The 23475-nt window shown below is 36.7% G+C and overlaps 2 protein-coding genes across 3 annotated transcripts in view; one reads left to right on the top strand and one right to left on the bottom strand.

Moving 5' to 3' along the window:
- The window catches only part of LOC121735481 (chromatin assembly factor 1 subunit A-B), an 83135-nt gene that overhangs the window by 12218 nt on the left and 47442 nt on the right, over positions 1–23475 (bottom strand). The window lies entirely within an intron of this gene.
- LOC121735489 (pancreatic triacylglycerol lipase) lies at positions 450–17488 on the top strand. Its single transcript, XM_042126334.1, has 8 exons — positions 450–582; positions 2357–2456; positions 3079–3224; positions 3749–3815; positions 5340–5527; positions 6466–6684; positions 11526–11676; positions 17054–17488. Exons 1-8 carry the CDS (start codon positions 537–539, stop codon positions 17115–17117), a joined length of 981 nt encoding a protein of 326 aa, XP_041982268.1. The 5' UTR covers positions 450–536; the 3' UTR covers positions 17118–17488.

Raw genomic sequence — 23475 nt, 5'->3', positions numbered from 1 at the left:
CGCTCTTATTGTTTACAGCGTGATGTTATATAGCCTTCCTTGAGCCTTCCTCGATAGATGGACTATCCAAGACTAAACAAACAAAAACTCTTCAGGTCTATATTAGCAATAGATAATGAGATTCAAGGTGTCGCTATTAGGGTATTATGGAGGTACAAATTAGTTCGGCAACACGGTTATTTCGTGGTTAATCGCTAAGGCATAATGAAATTGTTGCGTCACATCGCGGCTCAAACTCAGTTTGCGGAAAACCATCGGACCGACAGTTTTGTGTAAAGTTACCTGCAATTTGTATAATGTTTGTGTGTTATGTATATAATAGAGATGTGCTATTATCTAAACTAGTATATTATCGATAAATTGTAAAATTATGGGGAAAATTGCTGCTCCGTTCTTATAAATGGGTAGGAAAAAAATCTAGAACTTTTTAACGAGGACGCATTGTGCGGGGTAAAATGCGCTGGTACAAGATTTTTTCAGTTCCTTTTCCACTTCTCCCTCAGGCGAAATTCATGATTTATTAAAAGTAGTACAAAATGTTCCTCGCTACTACTAGCTGTCAACTGGCTTCATTTTTCATTGGTGAGTTAATTTTCTTGTTTACTTTTAATTTGTCGTATTCGTTGTGAATATTTAAGTGTTCATATCGTTCGAAATGTTTTCGAGAAATAATTTTATTTACCATAGTAAAAAAGTTAAAAACAAATAACCATATTTTATTCACAAAACTGAAAAGTACACATCTTATTTTAATTTATTTTTCCAACGCAATACCCACCATAAGATTAAATCCAACTGAAAGAAGATTTGCTTTATAAATAATATCTCTAATAAGAAATATTTTATTAGAGGTTACTATCATATCGTAGTCGATACTAGTTTATCTATTAGTATTCCATACGCAGCCAAAAGATTCATATGAAAGACATAAAAGTTATGGATGTGGGAAGGCAATCTCAAATAATGTAACCCATACTAATAATTGCAAATGCGAAAGTATGTCTGTACGTCTGTCTGTTACCTCTTCACGCCCAAACCGCTAAACCGATTTTGCTGAACTTTGGAATAGAGATATTTTGAGTCCCGGGAAAGGACAGAGGATTATACTTCTTGTTCCGGAAAAATGTACGTTTCCTACGCGATAAACGAATGTTGGCGCAACGGAGTTGCGAACTTCGTTTGGTAACAATATATTATTATTTATTACATATAAAGTAAAAGACGCCCGCAGCTCCGTTGCGACAAAATTCGTTAATTGAAAAATAAGTTCAGCGTTTTGGGCGTGAGGTAAAATACAGACATACACACTTTCGAATTTATATATTTGTTAGTATGGATAATATCCATTACAGGGAAAAGGTGGTAATGTGGCCCCCCACTTTGTTTATCAAGCATTATATTTTTAAAAATATAGGAGTCATAAACTATATATATATCTTTTATATTTTTTTATAAGGTGTGTAAGCACTAAGCTGTAAGTGAGTTATGTAACCTATTTTAGTTGTTAATTGATTGTCATGGTTAATACATTTTTAATGAAGTAATCTTCCATGAACTAGATTTAACTTAAAGTTACATTTTGATGACATTATTTTTAATAGCCTTGAATCTGGAAACAATAATTTAATTACAAACTTTTTAACGAAGGCTTTAATTTAAAATTAGCTACTTTTTTGGCAAACAACATGTATTAATTATTTTACCAAACTATCGATATCAATAACATTAAGTTTAATCTCTAGCCTATAATTCGATGCGAAGGGGTCACCATAGATCCTCATGGGTCGCAGTGACGTCAGTAGCCCTAGCACGGTACGGCCACCAGTAGAAATGCGAAAGTATAGACAAACTGTGGACATAAACTAAAGGTGCCGTTCCGATCTTTACCGCGGTCAATCGCGACCGACAAAAATTCAATTAAAATGCCACTTTATGACAGACTATAGTATATGTCATAGAGTAGGATATTATTTAAATTTTTAGGACTATAGTCGTAAAGTGGCATTTTAATTAAATTTCCGGGAACGAAAAAAGATCGGAACGCTACCTTAAGTTTATCTCCACAGTTTGTCTAAACTTTCGCATTTCTACTGGTGGCCGTGTTAGAGCTACTGGGCTACAGCGACCTGCCTTCTTTTACAAAAAAATCATTCTATGATCTCATATTATGAAGTTTTTAGCACTCAAACTTTTTATCCATTGCCATACTTCAGCACGATTTCTCCTGACTTTTCGAAAAACCCCGTTTAGTTAAGCTAAGGCGTAGATAGTCTTGTTGGTAAAGCCACAAACATCCCCTTAGCTTATTTCTATATGGGTAGGTTAGAATGCACCTACAACTCCTCTGTTATTGCAGGTGTAGTGCAGGTGTGCTACATGTCAGCACCAGTCGGTGACTGTGACACCTGCTGTGCCAGAGATGACACACGAGACATCGTCTACAAGCTGTTCACACGGTAAATGTTTGAAAGATAACGTAAATTACGGCCACATCTAACGTTATTTTTGGACTTTCCCTGAGGACCCTAGTCAAAGCGCAACAGTAGATAGTAATTTCGGAAAGTAATTAAATTTTTTTGACACTTTGCATCTTCCAGGCAGAACTCTAGTATCAAACATATCAAAATCTACTCTCCTTTCTCCATCTTACAATTTTTTTTAATTACATTGCAATTACATTCAAGGGCGTCGCCAGGGGGGGGGGGAGGGAGGGGCAGCTGCCCCCCCCTAGAGACTCTAAAAAACGTTGCCAAGTATAATGCAAAAGCAACGACCACTATAATATTAAAATCTGGTAATAGATGTAAGGCTCGTAGTACAAGTGAAAAGTTTCATGTGCTGTCGACTTTACCTACAATTCATACCTACTTTTCTCATTTATAGAGAGTGAGTAAAGTATGAATTGTAGACTGTAGTAGGTAAAGTCAACTTGCCCCCCCCCCCCTGCGCCATCGGCTGGCGACGCCCTTGATTACATTAAAATTTTACCCATCCCCAAAAATCGCACAACTCCGCTAAAGAAGTTGCCTCCCAATTTTATACTTTTACTAGATAATCTGACTATAAACAATATCCAAGGTCAAACCCAGATCAGTTTGAGCAGTTGGCAGTGGGTGGCAGTGGGCTGGCCCCCACCAACTTCAGCGTCACACGACCAACTGTCATCTATCTGTTTGGTTTCTCTGAAGCGGCCACCGGACCCAGCACGACTACTTTGAAGGAAGGTAAACATAATTCTTGATTATTTTCTTAATCTTAAATAAATAGTTTAATTAGTAATCTGTGCTATTAACAACAGCAGTCGTTCTGAAAGTGTGCTCCGCGGAGCCATGGAGCTCCGCAAAGGCCTTGTTGGCTCCACGATTTTTACAAACTAAATTTAAAGACATTTTGTGGGGGGGGTCCATCAAAAATGTCACTCCTTAAAAGGGTTCCACCACCAAAAAAAGTTTGAGAAGCCCAGCGCTTCTAAAAGTCGTATCATAACGTAGTCCTTACTTTGAACATCTTTAAAATGTGTTCTTTAATTAATTATCATCATTAGTCATGGTTCTAAGATAAAGTTGTTTAAAATTTGAATAAAGTAAAAGTTAGCAAATTAGATAGTATACAGTATAAAATAATATTAAGTAAGTATACTTACCTAATAATAATTTGACTACTTTCGGAGTTTAAGTTATTTTCTTCTTAATTAGGCGTAAAGTTTGAATAAATTAGCTGAAAAGTTGAAAGTATTTTGTGTTTTCAGCGTTCCTCGCCGCGGGGGATTTCAATTTCATAGTGGTTGATTGGTCGCGACTGGTTGTTTTTCCTTGGTAAGATTTTCATCAAATCTATTTGAAGTCAAAAATATCAGTTAAAATATATATTTTTAGCTGGTATTCTGTTTGTTTGGTTTTAAAATATATCTTATACAAATTGAAATTATGCTTACTAACACATATTTTTATTGATAAGCGAAAATTAGGATTAAAAAGTAATCAGTTTTCCTGCCCCAATGATGGGCAATACAAGCGATTATGATTGACGCCGATTGTGCATGTAGACGTAGCGATCATGGTGATCCATCATCTGTACATCTATAAATAAAATTGGAGTGTCTGTTTGTAATACATACATACATACATATAAATAAAATTGGAGTGTCTGTTTGTAATGATGAAGGAACCGTTTGGATATGAATCTATATACGATACATACACCAAAACAGCATTTTTTACAATTTTTGTCTGTATGTCTGTCTGTCTGTCTGTTTGTTCCGGCTAATCTCTGAAACGGCTGGAGCTATTTTGCCGGGACTTTTTTTGGTAGATAGCTGATGTAGTAAGGTGTAACTTAGGCTACTTTTTAACCGACTTCCAAAAAGGAGGAGGTTATATTTTTACTTTTTTCATATTTGTTAGCGGACTATCCAACTTTGTTATTATACTAAGTTGACGCGGACGAAGTCGCGGGCAACAGCTAGGTAATTAATTATATTTAAACGAACCAGAATCAGCACTTTTATATTAATTAATAATAATAAGAAAGGTGCAAAGAAATTATTATTAATGCTTGAAAGATAATCTCGATAAAATAAATACATAAAACTTAAAGAAAGTAATAAAGTTTTAGTTTATTTTTAAATTCAGCAGTGTTTTATATCCTTATTTGTCTTACAAGTTGCAGAGTTTAATGTCCCAGAACCGGCACACTTTGTGGCCAAGTGAAATATTTTAATTGCTCTGCTCTGAAAAATAGCCAAACCGTTATTGTACGAAATGGCCTAAGCGGTTAATGAGCCCACTGCACTTTTAGCTTTTAAGTTTTATAGCTATAACTGTCTTTTTTGTAATTTGAGGCAATAGTAGTAGGACATTATTTGTTCAGTTCAATAGCTATTTATAAAAATAGCTATTGAACTGAACAAATAATGTCCTCATGAAAAAGGTCTGAAATGACAACAGTGAGCCATCTAGGGTCATAAATGGTGTAAGAACATTTATTACTTAAGCAATAAGAGTACCTTTTCATAGTTCAAACTGAATATCAGTTATATTCAGTTTGTCTGTAGTCTATACTACTAATATGTATAATTATTGTTAAGAGAAAAAGTACGTTTGCTTCAAATAGGATCGAAAGTTACGGGGCTATTTAGATTAAATTTGGCATAGAGATACAGCGGACCTCAGCAAAGGACATACGATACTAACCTAACCTAACAATGTTCCAAAGTTTTTATAAATATTATACCTAATAATAACTTGAAAGAATGAAATAATACTTTTAGTGCGGGACAATTTCCGATTACTATGGGATACTCATATAATTAATTATGCATATATTATGTTGTATTCTAGGTACGTAATAGCGGTGCAAAACACGCGGTACATGGGACGGCGGTTGGCGGACTTCGTTCAAGCCCTCAACTCTGCGGGGGTGCCGGCCAGCTCGGTGCATGTGATCGGGTTCTCGCTCGGGGCGGAGGCCGCGGGCTTCGGGGGCAAAGCCCTGAAGGCGAGGGGGTTGATGCTAGGACGGATTACGGGTATGCTAGTCCTGCTCATTAGAGTCATTTAAGAAGTCGAGAAAAAATTATCTAGTTGTAGGTCACCTTAGCCTGTGGCCTCAGCGAATGTGGGAATACTCGTATGCGTGAGAGTTACGAAGGAAGATCTTCCAACCGAGCGAGATTGTATGCTCGGTCAGGACTCAGACCGGAGCCCACTTTAATAATTTGAGTAGTGTATAATGTGTGTCTCGTCGATTTCCATAACTTTTGTAAGATTCAGGTTTGTGCGATGTTTGATCCGCTAAAATGATTTTTTTTAAGTTCGTAACATGACAGATGTTTGACTCGAAAGATTTCATGGCTACATAGCTCCACGTGGAAGCAGGTGGTAAGTAGAAATGTGCCAGAAAATTCTTATTGACAGTTAATAAAAGCCTTAGCGGCAAATGAAATATCGAAAACCCTTATTGCATTATAACAGCTACAGCTCGTAGTTAGATATGTGGTGGACCGTGGACGAGCATACCCACTTGCAGGTTGATACAATATTGTCTGATAAGTCATATAATAGCTCCCACACCGGTTTCGGTGACGGTGGTCGGTTTCATTGAAACCAGGCCAGTTACGCAGGAGTAATTTTAGCGCCCAAGTGTGTGCGCTGTACACAAGAGCAATCTCTATTCCTTTACTGTCATAACCCAGTGGGACAGAAAACCGACACGACTGGCGAGAGATCAGGCGCAGAACCGAATTTTTACATGCCCATCCGACGCATGGATCATCTTACTTGTCAGACAATCAGGTGATCAGCCTGCATTGTCCTAACCAAACTTGGAAATAACACGCGTTTCCGACGCGGGAATAGAACCCACGACCTCCGAGTCAAGATCTACGCTCTAAACCACTGGACCACGGAGGCGTTTGTCATATGCAACACTGCTGAGTATTCAGGTTAATATCAACTTAATTTTCAGGTCTCGACCCAGCCTACCCTGGCTACCGGTTCAAGGACAAGAACGGCCACCTCAGCAAAGGTGATGCGACATTTGTGGACGTCATCCACACCAACCCTGGCGTGTTCGGCTTCCCCGAGGCGATTGGGGATGTGGACTTCTACCCCAACGCCGGCCAATGGGTCCAACCAGGGTGCTGGATAGACCAGCTGGTGAACAATAATGAATTGGATTTGGTCTGTGAGTTACCATTTTAACATGTTTTTTGAGATTTTTTTCACCGAAGTCTTTTTACAATGATAATATTATATTTTAATCTTAGTCCTTAAGCAAATATTGCCGTACAATAAAATAGCCCAAAATCTAACGCAACGTTAAAAAAGGCGGACTGAGTGATGAAAACATCAACATGCATCTTTCAACATGTAGGATCTAAATAAAAAAAATTACATACCGCAATACTTGATCTCTACCTTATACCAAGGTACTTGATGATGCGCACAACTTCGGCGGCCATCGAAAGTATGGTGTGGCCGCAGGTCGCGTTGCGGCCAGATACGCGTCGCGGTCGTCTATGGCGGTTTCATACTAAAGTATCTATCTGGATGGCCGCCGCGGCCTAGCCGCCGCGGCTTGGCCGCTAGTGCGCGCCCGGGCTTAGGATAAGTTGTTGTTTTAAGACAGTTGTGCTCAATGCAACGTTCGAAGATTCAAATTTCAAAGACTTTATTTACAAGCCAAGAAGTAAACATGCAATTGTAAATACAAACTCAGTACCTTGTGTTATAGGCATTGGCTTTTTTTTTTTAAAACAAAACAGAACAATAACAATTTCTCGCAATGTCACCATAGTAGCCCAAAAGTCCTGTGGCACAAGTGTCAAAAAATAAATATTTTAAACATAGAACAATTAAAATTAACCAATAGAAGACGCCTGCAACTCCGTTGCACCGAAATTAGTTTATTGAGCGGAAACCGTACAGTTTTCAGCAACAAAACAATCCTATGTGCTTCCCAAAACTCCGAGTATCTGTATACCAAATTTCATCCCAATCGGTTCAGCTGTTTCACTTTTCAGCGTGAACAGGTAACAGACAGCACAGTATGAATTGTAAACCTTATTTTTATAATATCGAACTCAATAAAGCAATAAAACATGTTGACAGGTGTCCTCAACATTTCTGCAACTCAATAATCAATTTATTCTCATAATAAATTCCGTGACAGGTGTTTTCAACGTTTTATCAGCGACCCAATAACAGATTAGTAATTATTCCCTTTGTCTTTGGTCTCAGTTTCCGAAGGATCGATGCTGTGACGTCATCGGGCGCCCGCAATTATTGTCTATTGAATGACTTATGAAAGTCTTTGTTCCGTGGGTTTGTATTCTTGTTAATGGTGAAGCTTGGTGTTTTCGTAAAAATGTCCTTTCTTATATTATAATTATTTCCCTCATTTAAGGTTCATGAAGAAATAAATGTAGAATTTACAAAACACAGTTTAAATGGCTAGTTTACACAAATAATTTTAACCAACTATTTCCGATGAATTTATTGCGCCAAAATTCTTTTATGAAAAACCTCATGAAAATAAATAAAAAAAAAACGTATTTTATAACATTGTTAATTTCTTTCTTAATTTTTTTTTGGGTGTTAGTACTCAATAAAATTTATTTTAATCATTTTAACCCATAAAGTTAATATACCTAGCGGAATAGAGAAACAAAGGCCTGAGCAAGAGAGATGTCACTATCAGTAACTCTGCGTGGTAAAAAGGGACGTGAGAATTTTGATACATGACAGCAGCACTCTTTTTTTGACGTCCAGTCGGCACGTGCCGCACGTTGACAATTTAATCTCATAGAATTCATGTTCAATCATGCTTGTGTAAGTGTATACGTACACATTTTTTTCACACAGATGAAACCCAATTTCGGTTTCGTTTGGCAGCTCGAGATTGTTGCTCTATTCCGCTAGGTATATTACTTTATGTTTTAACCTATCAACTCTCAAGCGGTCGAATTCGACCGTTATAACAATAGAATAATAGATTTCCAAGAATCCGCGATCGAGGGATTTTTTAAATAAAACATAATATAACCTCAATTTCATTTATATAAGTACTTATATCATCTTATCAAAAATGCTTATATATTTCTTATCAATTACCCAATTTGGCACAACACAACTCATATAACATATAGCGACCTGGCATAGCAGGTCACTTGCGTAACGGACGGAACTGCAGGTCGAACATAACTTGGCGGCCCGCCAACATATATCGCCTGTCAATACGAGATATGCCACCCAATATGGCGTTAGATCATGTGACGTGATCCGAATGTAAATATAGTTTAATAATATATTCGATTAAGAGCGTTTAGATTTAAGACGGTTGAAGAGTTTTATTACGGAGGTAATGATATAAAGGGGACGGTTTATAATATAAATGCATGTGCAAGGAAGAATTTTTACCTAATACATAAGTAAATAGGAAGAAATTTTTAATTCATCTATATATTAATACGTGAGCCAAAAACTTTGTATCCCTTTTGACGAAAAATGCGGAAACGTACGTGAATGAAATTTTGCACATTTATAGTTTATATGGTGACGGAGTGCATCGAGCTAATATTAATTTGAAATTATGCTTTTATCATACATGATATTTTTAACAAATAAAACATTACACACACTACAACACATACACTAGGAAAAATGACAGATTTTTGAGTGACATGCCTATACATACGAATTATACTCTTTTATTTATGGTTGAAGTCTGTTGACAACAAGGTGACAAATTGAAAATTGATTTTTTTTATTGAATCTTAGATATTATAAGACAATGCTTACACGCATAGCTGGGCACCGTTAATCAAATAGTTAACTTCGTTAATCGTTACTCCGTTAAAAAATTTTTTTGCTTCGTTAAACGTTAAAGCGTTACATTTCGGACGAATTAACGCAAGTTAACGTTAATCGTTAATCCGATAATATCTGTATTATGCCCTTGTTGTAACTTATATCATTGCGTTAGTGTACATACGAAACCTATTGGTTTAAGGTTTTGGAAGTTAAGTTAAGTAAAGAAATTATTATAATTTTGTGTTTTAGTGTTGATTATAAATTCATAATACTTTAAAGTTATTTTTAGTTTTAAGTGTTACGTACTGTTCCTATCGTATGTCATATTTTCATCTGAGCTGTTCGTTGTCTGGAAGAAACCGCTAGCAGCGGTAAGACTGCCAATTTGCGCAAGTCCTTTATTTTTATAATATTTGTATTGAGCTATGTTTTAGTGTGCAAATAAAGAATTTTTATTATTATTATTAAGTTGGAAGTAATGTTAGGGACAAAACAAAATACTTGTATAATGATTGTATTGTACCTAAGTAAATTATACTGCACTTTTATCAACATGCAAATGATTTATAATAACACTAGATGTCCTGCGCGGCTTCGCCCGCGTAAATTAGGAATTTTACAGAAACCGTACATTTTCCCATAAAAAATATTTCCCCCGTTTTTCCCACATTTTCCTCAGTTTCTTCGGTCGTATTAGTCTTAGCGTGATAATATAATATAACCTATAGTCTTACTCGATAAATGATCTATCTAACACTGAGATAAGTTTTTAAATCGGACCTGTAGTTCCTGAGATTGACGCGTTCAAACAAACATACTCTTCAGGTTTATAATATTAGGTAGGTATAGATTTTTTTTAATTATCGCTTGACAAACTCGAGTCTCGATCTAAAAGACTATGAAATGGTATAATATGGTAGTGATAATGATGATGATGATGATGATGATGATGAATGTAATTTGCATAGTAGCATATTATGCTTTATGTTCTTAAAACAACGCCAAAACTCCCAAACTTGTATCTATAAAGAATCGGGAGTTCTCTCAGCACCTTCCGAACCACGGTATACCAGGTATATCTCGGTGCAAAATCTTACTTGTTGGTAGCATATGCTTAGGAATACTTCTCACGAAACTGAAGTCACCACATGTTTCCCTATAAATTTTGAGGAGTTCCCTCGATTACTTATGGACCCTTCATCAAATCACCACTTTTGTGAATATAATACCAAATTGGGATGATGCCCTATATACCAAAAGAAAAATTTTGAAAATCGGTTAACAAACGGCGGAGTAATCGTTGAATATAAGAAAACTAACATAACACCTCCCCTTTTTTGAAAGTCGGTTAAAATTGTAACCTGTGTGTTATTTTGATGTATAAGCTGTATTATTGTAAAGTTTCATTAAAATCCGTTTAGTATTTTTTGCGTGAAAGAGTAACAAACATCCATACATCCACACATCCATACATCCAAACAAACGCACCGGCGCTGACTAAATGTGAAAATGATAAAAAGTGAAATGATAAAACGAAACATATCTCTTCTCACTCGCATGCGCCTGAAAATGTATCTAGTATTGTTTTTGTTGCACTGCTGCCGTGCTGCGGCGCCGCGCTGCCAGCCCGCCTGGCATTTGTCGTTAGTTACTAACTGTCTGAACCTGTTTTCGCGCCGCGCCCCGGTGCCATGCGGTAAATAGTAGGCATTGGATTAACGATTAACGGACTTCTGAATATTAACGGAAGTTAACGAGTCCGTTAATATTTTTAAAAGTTAACTTAAAAGTTAATCCGTTAATCAAAATGTTAACTTCGTTAATTAACGATTAACGGATTAACGAGTTAATGCCCAGCTATGCTTACACGGCCAGTCTGAGATCAGCTGAGTCTCAGAGACAAGAGTTGAAAAAAATATGATAAAGTCAATATTTTTTTACAAAATATAGGTAGTAGTCCTCATGTCCTTTGGGAGATCTCTAGTATAATATTATAAATGCATGTGCAAGGAAGAATTTTTCCCTAATACATAAGTGAATAGGAAGAAATTTTTAATTCATTATGCTAAAAAATATAAAGAAAAACTTGGTTTTGTTTCAAATGTCATATTTAAAAAGTATTTTATTCTAATACGAGGCATAACAAAGAGTTTTACAGTTATTAACAATGTATTATCTTAATTTTTAATATATTTTAACTATTATTTTTTTCAGACGGTTGCAGCCACAACCGCGCGTGGCGGCTGTACGCGGAGTCTCTCAGCAACCCGGCCGGGTTCCCCGCAACCCTGTGCAAGAACTGGCGGAACAGCTCCAAGTGCGGTTACAATGTGGACGGCTACATGGGCGATGCTGCCCAACCACCGTGAGTATTTAAAAAACCTCCAGAAAATAAGTTATAAGTTTAATGGGTCTTTGTGTTTGAGGCATTGAAGCTTTGAAATGAATAAGAGTTTGATAAATCTTTATTTAATCTGTCGTAATCGATCTTTTTCGCTTTAGCAATATAATACAACTTCACTATAGTCTATATATAGACCTGCAAGGTCTGTACGTAAATTACATAATAATACAAGAGTAGTATCACATGATGAGATTTTTACAATGCGAGCATTTAAGTAACTCTTAACTTTAAGAGGATTTGACAACACCGTCTTTAATTTTACATCCAGAAAATGGTACATTAGCCATACACGCTACAGTTTACCGGACAGGTCAGCTGTGCAGTTTTTTTTTAATCAAGAATTAACCCCCGTACTTTATACAGGATAATTTCTACCGTTTTTTATTTCTTACATGTTCGTATTTTTTTTTGTTTAAAAAGTTATATATGGCTTATTTACATCAATTAAATTATGTTATTATTTTTATATATTATATTAATTTACACAATTTTTGTTGAAGAATTTTGCTGTATGTAGTTAAACTTATTTTTATTTTCAATTATTTGGTGTTTAGTAGGATCTGATATAAATTTTGACTTATAATCGATACTGTTTATTTCAATATTAATTTTTTCACATATTTCTTTTAAAAACGACTTTTGATATATGCAGTTTCTAATATTAACCACCCTTACACTAGGAAAATTTCTGAAGGTCAATGCTAATCTTGTTTGTATATTGTTTAAAATATAGTACTTACTATTCATGGAATATGGGACGATAAGAACATTGGTTTGAGCTAATTTCACGAGCGTGTGTGTAATATTCGATATAAATGAGTTTAAGTTCCTTTCGTTAACCCTTGCAGCTCCGTTTGAAATGCCCTTCAGTGTTGTCCCGTCCTTGAGACGCGATGTCGTTACGAGTATTTGCAGTGATAGGCGAATCCATAGGTATTTTGCGTAGCAAGTAATTCATTTCAGTCGAATCTTGAGTGGTCTTGAGTGATGGTTTAATTTGGTGTGGCGTTAAGGATTGCGCAGATTTTTTGTGTCTTTTTAATATTTTGGATGAGTTTGGTGTGCAAAGTGATTTTCTTGGCGTAGAGTTTTGATTTTCTGAGACGGATTTTAAAATAGAATACTTTTTATTGCGTAGTTCCAATTGTTTTTTCAAGTCCAAAATCTCCAGGTTCAAGTTTCCAATTTCATCGTGGGCTGAGGTAAGTTCAATTCGTAAATTTTCTATTATAGATTTTAAGGATATTACTTCTAAGGTGTTATGTGTAACATTAGGCTGACTTTCAGTTGATAAATCTAACACAGATGTGGAAGAGGAATAATCATCTGTGATATTCAAAATCAAATTTTGCTCTGAAGTAGCTTTTCTTAAGTTCGATTTTCTAAAAGTAATATTTTCTGAGTAGGAAGAATCCATATTAAAGTATTATAAATATTCCGAAATGGGTATTTTGGTATTATCTGATTCTTATTATAGTCCGGGATCCATAAATTTTATTAAATGTCACTTTGTTCTGGCCTAACGGTCACTTAATATTGTAGCAAATTTTTGTCAATAGCTGTAGTCGAAAAGCACTGATTATTATTGTCACTGTTTAAGCACAAGCTTAGCTTTGACGTCCAGTCGGCACGTGCCGCACGTTGACAATTTAATCTCATAGAAATCATGTTCAATCATGCTTGTGTAAGTATATACGTACACATATTTTTACTCACAGATGAAACCAATTTCCGTTACGTTTGACAGCTCGAGATTGTTGCTCTATTCCGCTAGGTATATTAACTTTATGTGGCAGACATATTAATAAGAAAATATTATTTCATCCTATCGTAGCACAGCTACGGCGTAGCACCGGGAGCGCGTAGACGTGCTACGAAGTGCTACGGTCTCGTAGCGTTCTATGTAGGGATTACAAAATATTTTATTTTTAAACTGATATAGTTGACACCCGCTACTCCGTTGGATAAATTCGTTTATCGCGCGGAAACCGTACATTTTTCCTGGATAAAAAGTATCCTGTGTCCTTTCCCGGAACTGAAAGTATCTCCATATCAAATTTTGTCTATAATGTTAGTGGGGATTTTAATTATAATATTAGCGTGATTTGAAAATCTATATATAATATATGTATATATATATATACAGATGTAACGCTAAAACTCGAAAACTGCTGAACGGATCGCGCTAATTTTAGTCTCAAAATATTTGTAGAAGTCCAGAGAAGGTTTTAAGTGTCACGAAGTTCACCGGGACAGCTAGTTACACAATAATTATATACTATGCAATAACTACTATCTGGGTCAGTGTGTTGGAAAGTTATTAATTTCACTGTTTGTTAATTAAACAATTTAATAACAACCATACTTAAATATATTAAACGCAACTAACAAATGCAAATTATAATTCATTTATTTCAAATCGAATACCACATTACTCGTTGTTATAACGAATTTATTAAGTATTTTCGGACTAATATAATACGACCTATGAACCTTCAGAAAAAGAGCATATTCTCTCATAAAAGGTCGACAATGCACCTGCACCTCTTCTGATGTTGCAAGTGTCTATGGGAGAAGGTAGTTGCTTTCCATCAGGTGACCCGTTTGCTCGTTTGTCCCCTAATTTTATAAAATAAAAATAAATCAAATCACTAGGTTAGGCGCTATAGACTAATAGTCAAACATATACACAGACTTCCAAAATCACTACCCTCCCTTTTATTTCCACCGTAGTTGGTAAAAAATATATGTGAGATCAAAGATCTTATCCTAAGTAAAACATGCTCTATGTTTGGTCGCTGTTAAGCATTAGTGTCCTAACCCACAATTTTTTTGTCGTTAAATTTTGAATGCAGTCTTGTTCTAAATCATCTAAAGAACTGCATTCATAACTCAATACGTAATTTTTGTGTGGGTTAGTACACGAATGCTTAACAGCGTCCAATTTTATGGTTGTGGGGTCACGTGCAAGCAGAGAGATTTACCACAAGGTTTGGCCGACTCACCTAGCGGAATAGAACAACAATCTCGAGCTGTCAAACGAAACCGAAATTGGTTTCATCTGTGTGTAAAAATATGTGTATGTATACACTTACACAAGTATGATTGAACATGATTTCTATGAGATTAAATTGTCTACGTGCGGCACGTGCCGACTGGACGTCAAAAAAAAGAGTGCGGCTGTCATGTATCACACGTCTCTTTTTACCACGCAGTGTAGTGATAGTGACATTTCTCTTACTCAGGCCTTTGTTTCTCTATTCCGCTAGGTATATTAACTTTATGGGCCGACTTGATGAAAACAGGATGAACTCTTCTTTGTCTCATAAAACCTTTGTTGATACAAAGAGCATAAATAATGCGAGGGAAGCTGAAGAAAGGTAGTAATTCGAAGACAGATTGATTAAATTTTAAAGTGAATCTATACTATAAATGCAAATGTTATTTGTTATACTGCATGACTGTTAAGACATGTTCAATACTCGAGGACGTGTAGCTATTATATTAGATTAAAAAAATATCAATTGATCATTGAGTAAATGTAGCTTAAAGTTAAATAATTATTTACCCAACGCATGGACACCGCGCGCGGGAAGGGTAGCGGCGCGGTGTTTCTTTGATGGCGCATGCCGCCGCGCCGGCCGCATAGTATGCCTACTTAGCACTTGCCTAGCCGCGTAATTTACTTAGTTTTTTTATGTAATAAAACGAGCAACCGGGTCACCTGATGGAAAGCAACTTCCGTCGCCCATGGATACTCGTAACATCAGAAGAGCTGCAGGTGCGTTGCCTTTCTTTAAGAGGGAATATGAGGTTAAAGAAGGGAATAGGGAAAGGTAGGGAAGGAAAAAGGAGAGTGGATTGGGCCTCCGGTAAACTCACTCACTCGGCGAAACACAGAGCAAACGCTGTTTCACGCCTGTTTTCTGTGAGCCCGTGGTATTTCTCCGGTCGAGCCGGCCCATTCGTACCGAAGCATGGCTCTCCCACGTTACAAACTCCTGTTCATGATTCATTTATTTAACGGCAAATAAAGACAAAAATTAAGTAAGTACCTAATTTTGTTGTATAAAGTGGCGTGCTGAATCGACATTGGTGACTGATGACATTATTTTGTAGTAAAAATTCTTTGAGATTCAGGAAATTGGCAAGGGATAGTTTCTATACTGCAAGATGTACGGTTCCGCGCGGTAAACGAATTTCGGTGCTTTATACTTAAATTAACAGAAAATAACGTGGCTTCGTCGTTTAAACTACTATGCCCGATCCGTGAATTTTAAGTTTGTTACAGTGCTTGCATAGCGTTACATAATATTATTTGATTTAACTAATTATTATTAGACTAAAATAATAAAACTGTTTTTTCCATCCTTAAAAAACAGTTTAAAAGTGTTTCATGGTCCGTAGACAAAATGTGCCAGAGAGGAGGATGGGCAGAAATATTGTCCCTCAGAGGCCTAAAGTACTCAAATATTGTGTCACGTGGAAGTCGGGCACATGTGTCCCTAGTCTCCCCTACAGCTCAACGTTCATTTTACCAAATTTTGACCTTATTACTATAGGGTTAGGGTATAAAATACGTTGGCGTTTGTGAGACAAGTTAAGACATGATTTAGGGAAGTCCCAGGCGGCCACTGGGGCACTGAGTTACGTAAAATGTTCCAGAATTGCCCTTGTTTTAGAGTTCCGTATTTGTATACGTATAGTATAGTTATATGATGAAATACGAGTAAGCCTATGTGATTTAAGTATATTAAACATCACCAAATAATCCCGTTTTAATTTCTTTAATGTGAATTTGCGGATGAATGAATGAATATTCTTTATTGCATTTACACATACATAATATATAGAAATTCAAACTTAGTTATTCGTAACGAATACGGATTATCCACTATAAGTTTCAGTTTTTCTATTTTGCTTACGCATGGACCAGACTTCCGACAGTCTGGACCTTTTTTTTTACATGGGGAAATGCTTTACGAATCCCCGGCAAATTGAGGATATCGGCCGGGGTATGTGGGACTCCTGTAGTCTACCCACTAAAACCCCATGGTGTTCCACTCCTCGCTTAAGGCAGTGTTGCGGGTACGATAGAACCTACCGCAACCCGACAGTCTGGACCTAGTCTATATTTTTAATCTCACAATGTATTCTTAAAATTACGTGCTAATTTTTAATATAATATTATTGTTATTTGATTTAAGCTACCTATGTATAAAAGGGCAAAAATATTTACCGATCTCTTTTCACCTTTAGAAATAGACAGCCAGACTTGTACAAGTACATTATTGTAACTTCATTTACTTTCTATAATTTCAAATATTTTTGTTCACAGGATGAAAGGAATTATGTATTTAGAGACCAACGCCAAGTCTCCGTTTGCAAGAAACGGACCGTGACGTAGTGGCCAAAGAGTGACGTAGCGGGACATCGTGAGTCGTGACGTAGTGGACATCGTGATGTAGTGAACACCGTGATGTAGAGGACACTGTGACGTCGTAGCACATCGTGACGTAGTAGGTCTTCGTTACGTAGCGGACATCGTGACATAGCGGACATGGTGACGCAGTGGACACTCGAGTAACGTAGTAGGGCATCGTAACGTATTTGCACATTGTGACGCAATGGACATCGTGACGTAGTAGGACGTCGTCAATAAAAGTGGACTAACGTCACTACGTTCGCGTTATAATAAACGAACGTAGTGGACTAAACAAGGACTGTCTCCATTCTTTTATGCTATGTAGCCGTAGGGTCTATCGTGTCAATTGTGGTGTCAAAAGCTGTCATATGTCTGTCTGACACGACATTTAATACGAAAGTATTAAATGTCGTGTCAGACAAACATATAACATGGGAGAGCCATGCTTCGGTACAAATGGGTCGGCTCGACCGGAGAGATACCACGGGCTCACAGAAAACCGGCGTGAAACAGCGCTTGTGCTGTGTTTCGCCGAGTGAGTGAGTTTACCGGAGGCCCAATCCCCTACCCTTTTCCCTTCCCTACCCTCTCCTATTTCCTTCCCTTCCCTCCCCTATTCCCTTCCCTTCCCATCCCTACCCCCTCCTATTACCCTATTCCCTCTTAAAAGGCCGGTAATGCACCTGCAGCTCTTCTGATGCTGCGAGTGTCCATGGGCGACGGAAGTTGCTTTCCATCAGGTGACCTGTTTGCTCGTTTGCCCCCTTATTTCATAAAAAAAAGTCCTTACCGTCCCTCTGGTGGCGAATGATATATCGACAACCCGCATTGAAAAATTCTGTGATAGTATATAATATGCGCTAAAATATATTTATTACTAGTATTATGCTAGTATTTAAGAATTGTAATAGTTGATTGACCTTTTAATTGTAAGAGTTAGCCATCCATACCAATATTATAATTGCGAAAATGTGTCTGTCTGTCTGTCTGTTACACAGATATAGATCAAGATCTATGTCTGTGGTCTTAACTCTTCACAGCCCTACCGCTGAACCTATTGTGCTGGGTATAGAGACAAATTAATATTTTTTCGGTATAGAGATAAAGGTTTCTGAGAAAAGACAATAGGATACTTTTTATCCCGGAAAAATGTACGGTTCCCGAGTGATAAACGAATTTTGGCGCAATGGAGTTGCGGGCGTCACAAAACTAAGTGATAATACTTCAGGTTGTGTATCAGTCTCGTGTAAAAGTGGCAGCATTGACAGAGCAATTTTTTTTTCACTTTTGTACGCGGAAACTCGTGACGATGTGGTGCTTGCCCATATAAATCATAAAAAAAGATATTTCAGCACTGCTACTTTTACAGTGAACTCTCAACAAGGAACACATACCCACCCTAAAGTATAATCACTTAGTTTTGTGACACCCTGTATAAAGAGGAAGAGAGAAAAAAACACAACCATGACAGAAGGGTTAACTTGAAAAGCAACAAATTGCTTGCACAAGTTACGTAATATAATAATATTGTTATTGGTTACTTCTTCTTCTTTTAAAAATGGCCGCCTCGGTGAGTTGCCAATGAATTATTATTTACATAATTACTCGCGTTCGCATTTCTGAAATTAATTAAATGCTATAATAATTTTTTGTAGATAATTATATGTTGAAAACTGTTCCATAATTCTATTAAGTAATTAAAATATACACTGTATGATTTAAAATGTATATTTCCAAATAAATTCAGATATTATATTACTTTGTTTATATTATAAAGTTATTTATTATTTAAGTAATCGTGTATTGAATGTTCGGCATTGGCTTCTTTGCATGTTTTGCATTTAATGCAAATCTACAATTAAATCAACTAAAATTTATTTTTGAAACGTTCGAAAAATACAAAAATGTAATTTTCTTAAAAAATATACTTTAAATTGCATTATATCATGTTAAAGAAATATTTTTTATTGTTATTAAAAACTGCACATGTAAATTCTGTGTTTCTATATTGTATACATATCTATCTATATCTATGGACGCTTCACACCACGTCAGTCTGGCCCCGTGGTAAGTACCTGAAGGACTTGTGTTACGGGTACCAGACAACGGAAATATATTTAATACTTTTTTACTATACATATATTTAAGATTTTTATTATATAATACACATATTTAATACACATCCATGACCCAGGAACTTTGAAAACTTTTTGTTCCGTCGGCGGGATTCGAACCCGCGACCCCCGGCTTGAGCTACCAACGCGCTCACCACTGAGCCACCGGAAACTGTATTATACCATATTAAAGATTATATTTTTGAATGTAACTAAAAACTGAAGTTGCATCAAAAATCTAAATCCATTCTAAGTAACATAAAAAGTTTCACACTCTTGTTTCGAAATGAAAAATGGAAGGGCATAAAAGGAAAGGCAAAAATAGCAAGATTCATTACAATTTTAAAGAGAAAAGTCGTTTGATATTTTGCATTTTAGTGTTCGGCTTTATAGCGACGTCGGGCTCCGGATATTGGAGCTCCGGAGCCCTAGGGCTCCATCGATTGCACGCGACAGGAAATACGACGATTTAGCAACAAGGTCAGATATTCAAAGTCAATACAAACACGAATTGGTTTGTTACGAAAATGTGCTTCTTGTATTTACGCAGTAGCTTTTTGGACATAGACTGAACATAAAGGTAAGGTAAAAAAATTCAAAAAAACATAAGCCAAAATTAGATAACTGAGGTGGTTTTGAACTATACAAGGTGTAATTTTTTTCACTTTTGTATGGGGAAACTCGTGACGCTGGGGGCCCATACAAAAGTAAAAAAAAAGGTCTTTCAGCGCTGTTACTTTCACAGTGAACTCTCTACAAGGAACACGTACACTCCCTAAAATATTATCACTTAGTTTTGGTTACACCCTGTGGAAACAATGAACTAATAGATTTTAAAAATGAAAAGTCTACCAAATATTTTAAGTGAAAAATATCCACAAATACGGTTTTTTATACCTTTGTGAAAAACCGCTGAACGGATTTGAATGAAGCATATCGAGTTCACTGTGAAAGTAGCAGCGCTGAAAGAGCAAATTATTTTTTGCGATATGTATGGGCAAGCGCCCGAGTGTCATAAAGCCAATACAAAAGTAAAAAAGTTACTGTTTCAGCTCTGATAATTTCACAGCAAACTGGATGTACGGCACTTATACAAACCCTGAAGTATTATCGCTTAGTTTTGATATACTCTGTATATAAATGTATAAATTTTGCCTTCTTGGCTACTTAGAGTTTAATCCAATCCTAATCCTTCCTTGTTTAACCTTTGTTACAACGCGCAACGTAATCAAATATCAAATATTCATTACAAAGCAATAAGTTTAACCTATATTACAAAAGTGAGGAATGAAAAACACAGGGTTTTAAGGAACAAAGGCAGGATGCATTTTCCCTTTTTCTCTCCTTTCTCCCCCAGTACTGCTGTGTAAGCTCATAGGGCACTTGGAACTTAAGCACTAGTACGGCTAGGGCTGCCAACTGCTTAAAAGTTGCTATCTTAAATATTATTTTATGTTTAGTTCTAGTTATTTCGTGATAATAATATAGCAAAGAAAATGTCATAAAATAGTATTATGATTGAAATTTCGTATTTTAAGTAAACACTTTGTAATTTAAAAGGTTTTTTTTGTAATATACTCTTCTCTATATATCTATCTATATAATAATTATGTAATAACTAATACGTTAAGACGTTTGTTTAATTTATAACAAAAAAATCCTCTTTAACTTGAGGCTTCTGTGATAAGACTTCACAAAATAAAACGTGTTTCTAACTACCGTCTAAGGCTGCGTTCCCACCAGAGCTGAGCGGAGCTGTATTGCGAGGAATGTGTTTTTGAGAACCAATAGCATCGCCGTGCTGAACGATGTCATGGCAAAGTCATATCAATGAAGCGATTCTATTGGTTTTCAAAAACACATTCCTCGCAACACAGCTCTGCTCAGCTCTGGTGGAAAGGCAGCCTTTAAGGTCAAACAAAAACACTCTTGTGCCAGCCCTGGTTACAGCGCTCGGCAAGTGCACTTGCATACTTCAGGTGCTGCTGATTCCAACAATTTTCTGCGATCTAAGCTTTTTCCCCAAGAGCCTGAGTTTTAGGTTAAGACTTAAGCGCCTGATTTTAATGCCATAGCAAAATATGCCCTCGGCTCTTCAATATTATCTGTGGTAATGCATTTTAAAACGAAGATGATTATAACTATAAACAAAAAAGTAGATTGTAGATTATTGATGTCTTTAAGAGCTGGCACGCACTACGACTTTTTGTCGCGCGATTATTTTACCGACCGACCAAAATTCAAATAAAATGTTACTTTATGAAATAGGCTACAGATTTCATTTTCTACCGACATTTGTCTAGCGACCCATGCTGCCGCTGCTTTTCAATGGCGTAGAGCAAAATGAAATCTACAGATTATGTTATGAAGTGGCATTTTATTTGAATTTGTGTAGGTCGATGAAATAATCGCGCGACTAAAAGTCGTAGTGCGCGCCAGCTCTTAAATTGTTTAAACCTAAAGGTGCGTCTTAAATGCATACAAAGAGATGAAATTGTCAGTACGTTGTATTATTCATGCACAGAATAAGCGGTCAATATTATTTAAAGAGTATTATATATGTGAAACGGATTGAAATTTAATACAAATTATAAGCAGTAACGCACACGACGCGCAGCGCAGACGTGTGCGTTACTGCATATAATTGCATAGGTTAGGTTCTATTTCCACAGACTAAAAAGTGCGTCACGGTCCACGGATAGTCTGTCATCTGCGCTGCGCCTATAACTGCGTAACTCCGAAAAATTCGATAATGTAGTTCAAAAACTGCAATATAACGACTCATAATGTTTCCACTGTGTCCACACAGTGGCACTGTCATTGATTAAGCACAAAAGTACAAACAGTCGTAAACTAACGATTCTGTAATAGTTCATAAAAGTTTCATCACATCATGCCATCAATATGTTTATAGTCGCAGTAGTGGTTACACACTCTTTATGTGTTTGCATTGGACATTCGGAGTTTATGAAACTAGTTGATCAAACATTTTGTATTAGATATTGATTAAACTGTTTAATAAAACAATTGTCCCAACTACGCAAATCAAGCTACAATGCCTTATGCCATACAAGCTGTCTTGCAGTAGCTTGACACTTACTAATCGCCGAACTCAGAGACATTTAATTACGATTAACCTTCAATTTAATGAAAAGTTTGACAGATAATGTATGGGGCTTATGTCAAAATTTTGAATTAATTACATTTAAGTAATTAGTGTTCGACTGATTGCGGCAGTTAAAGTGCCCATTCACGGTAAGACTGCACGGCAGTCCTGTCGTGAATGGGCCTCACTGATTGGTTCACACTCGGTGTTTCCGGCCGGCAACACTGAGTGTGAACCAATCAGAGAGGCCCATTCACGGCAGGACTGCCGTGCAGTCCTGCCGTGAGTGAGCCCTTTTAGAGTCAATTCACCGTAGTCATTTTATTCTCTTTGGTCAATTCAGACCGCAAAATTTGACAGACTTCAATTGCGTGAGACGTCATGCAAGTCTGTCAATTCAATACAAATTTAAATTTAGAAATGGACGCTTCACACCTCGTCAGTCTGGCCCCGTGGTAAGTACCAGAAGGACTATTACGGGTACCAGACAACAGAAATATATTAAATAATACACATCCATGACCCAGGAACTTTGAAACCGCTGGATTCGAACCCGCGACCCCTGACTTGAGCTACCAACGTGCTCACCAACTGAGCCAAAGAGGTCGTCGAAATGCATCCACGCGTCGCGTTGCGGTCTGAATTGACCCTTATGAGTAGTTTTGTTAAATTATACTTTATTTATTCTATTGTGAATAAATGTTATTTAAAGCTCCGCTAACCTACCACTGTATACGGTAGCGCGCCACAGTGGCCCGTTTGCGTAAGTTCAACGACCTCTCGTCTTGACAGCGAAGTGGGTGGGGCAGGATATCGCGTGACTGCCTCGAGCAACCACTGGCGCGGTGGTAGCAGCGATTTGCCAACTGAAGGCCTTTTGTTGGTCTTATTCATGTTTAACCCCTCATTTTTTACCCCTGTCGCGTATGTTTAGACCTAACGTCGTGATAAAAGTTGTAAAAAAACCAAATTATAATACTCTAGGGTGTGTATGTCCCCTGTATACAGGATGTAACAAAAATAAGTGATAATACTTTAGGGTGTGTACATGTTCCTTGTAGAAGGTTCACTGTGAAGGTAGCAACTCTTAAAGACCATTTTTTTTTCACTTTTGT

Source organism: Aricia agestis, chromosome 17 (assembly GCF_905147365.1).
Source record: "Aricia agestis chromosome 17, ilAriAges1.1, whole genome shotgun sequence".
NCBI classification, from domain to species: Eukaryota; Metazoa; Arthropoda; class Insecta; order Lepidoptera; family Lycaenidae; genus Aricia; species Aricia agestis.
The sequence above is the reverse complement of the archived record's forward strand: the minus strand, read 5'-3'. Positions and strand labels throughout refer to the sequence as shown.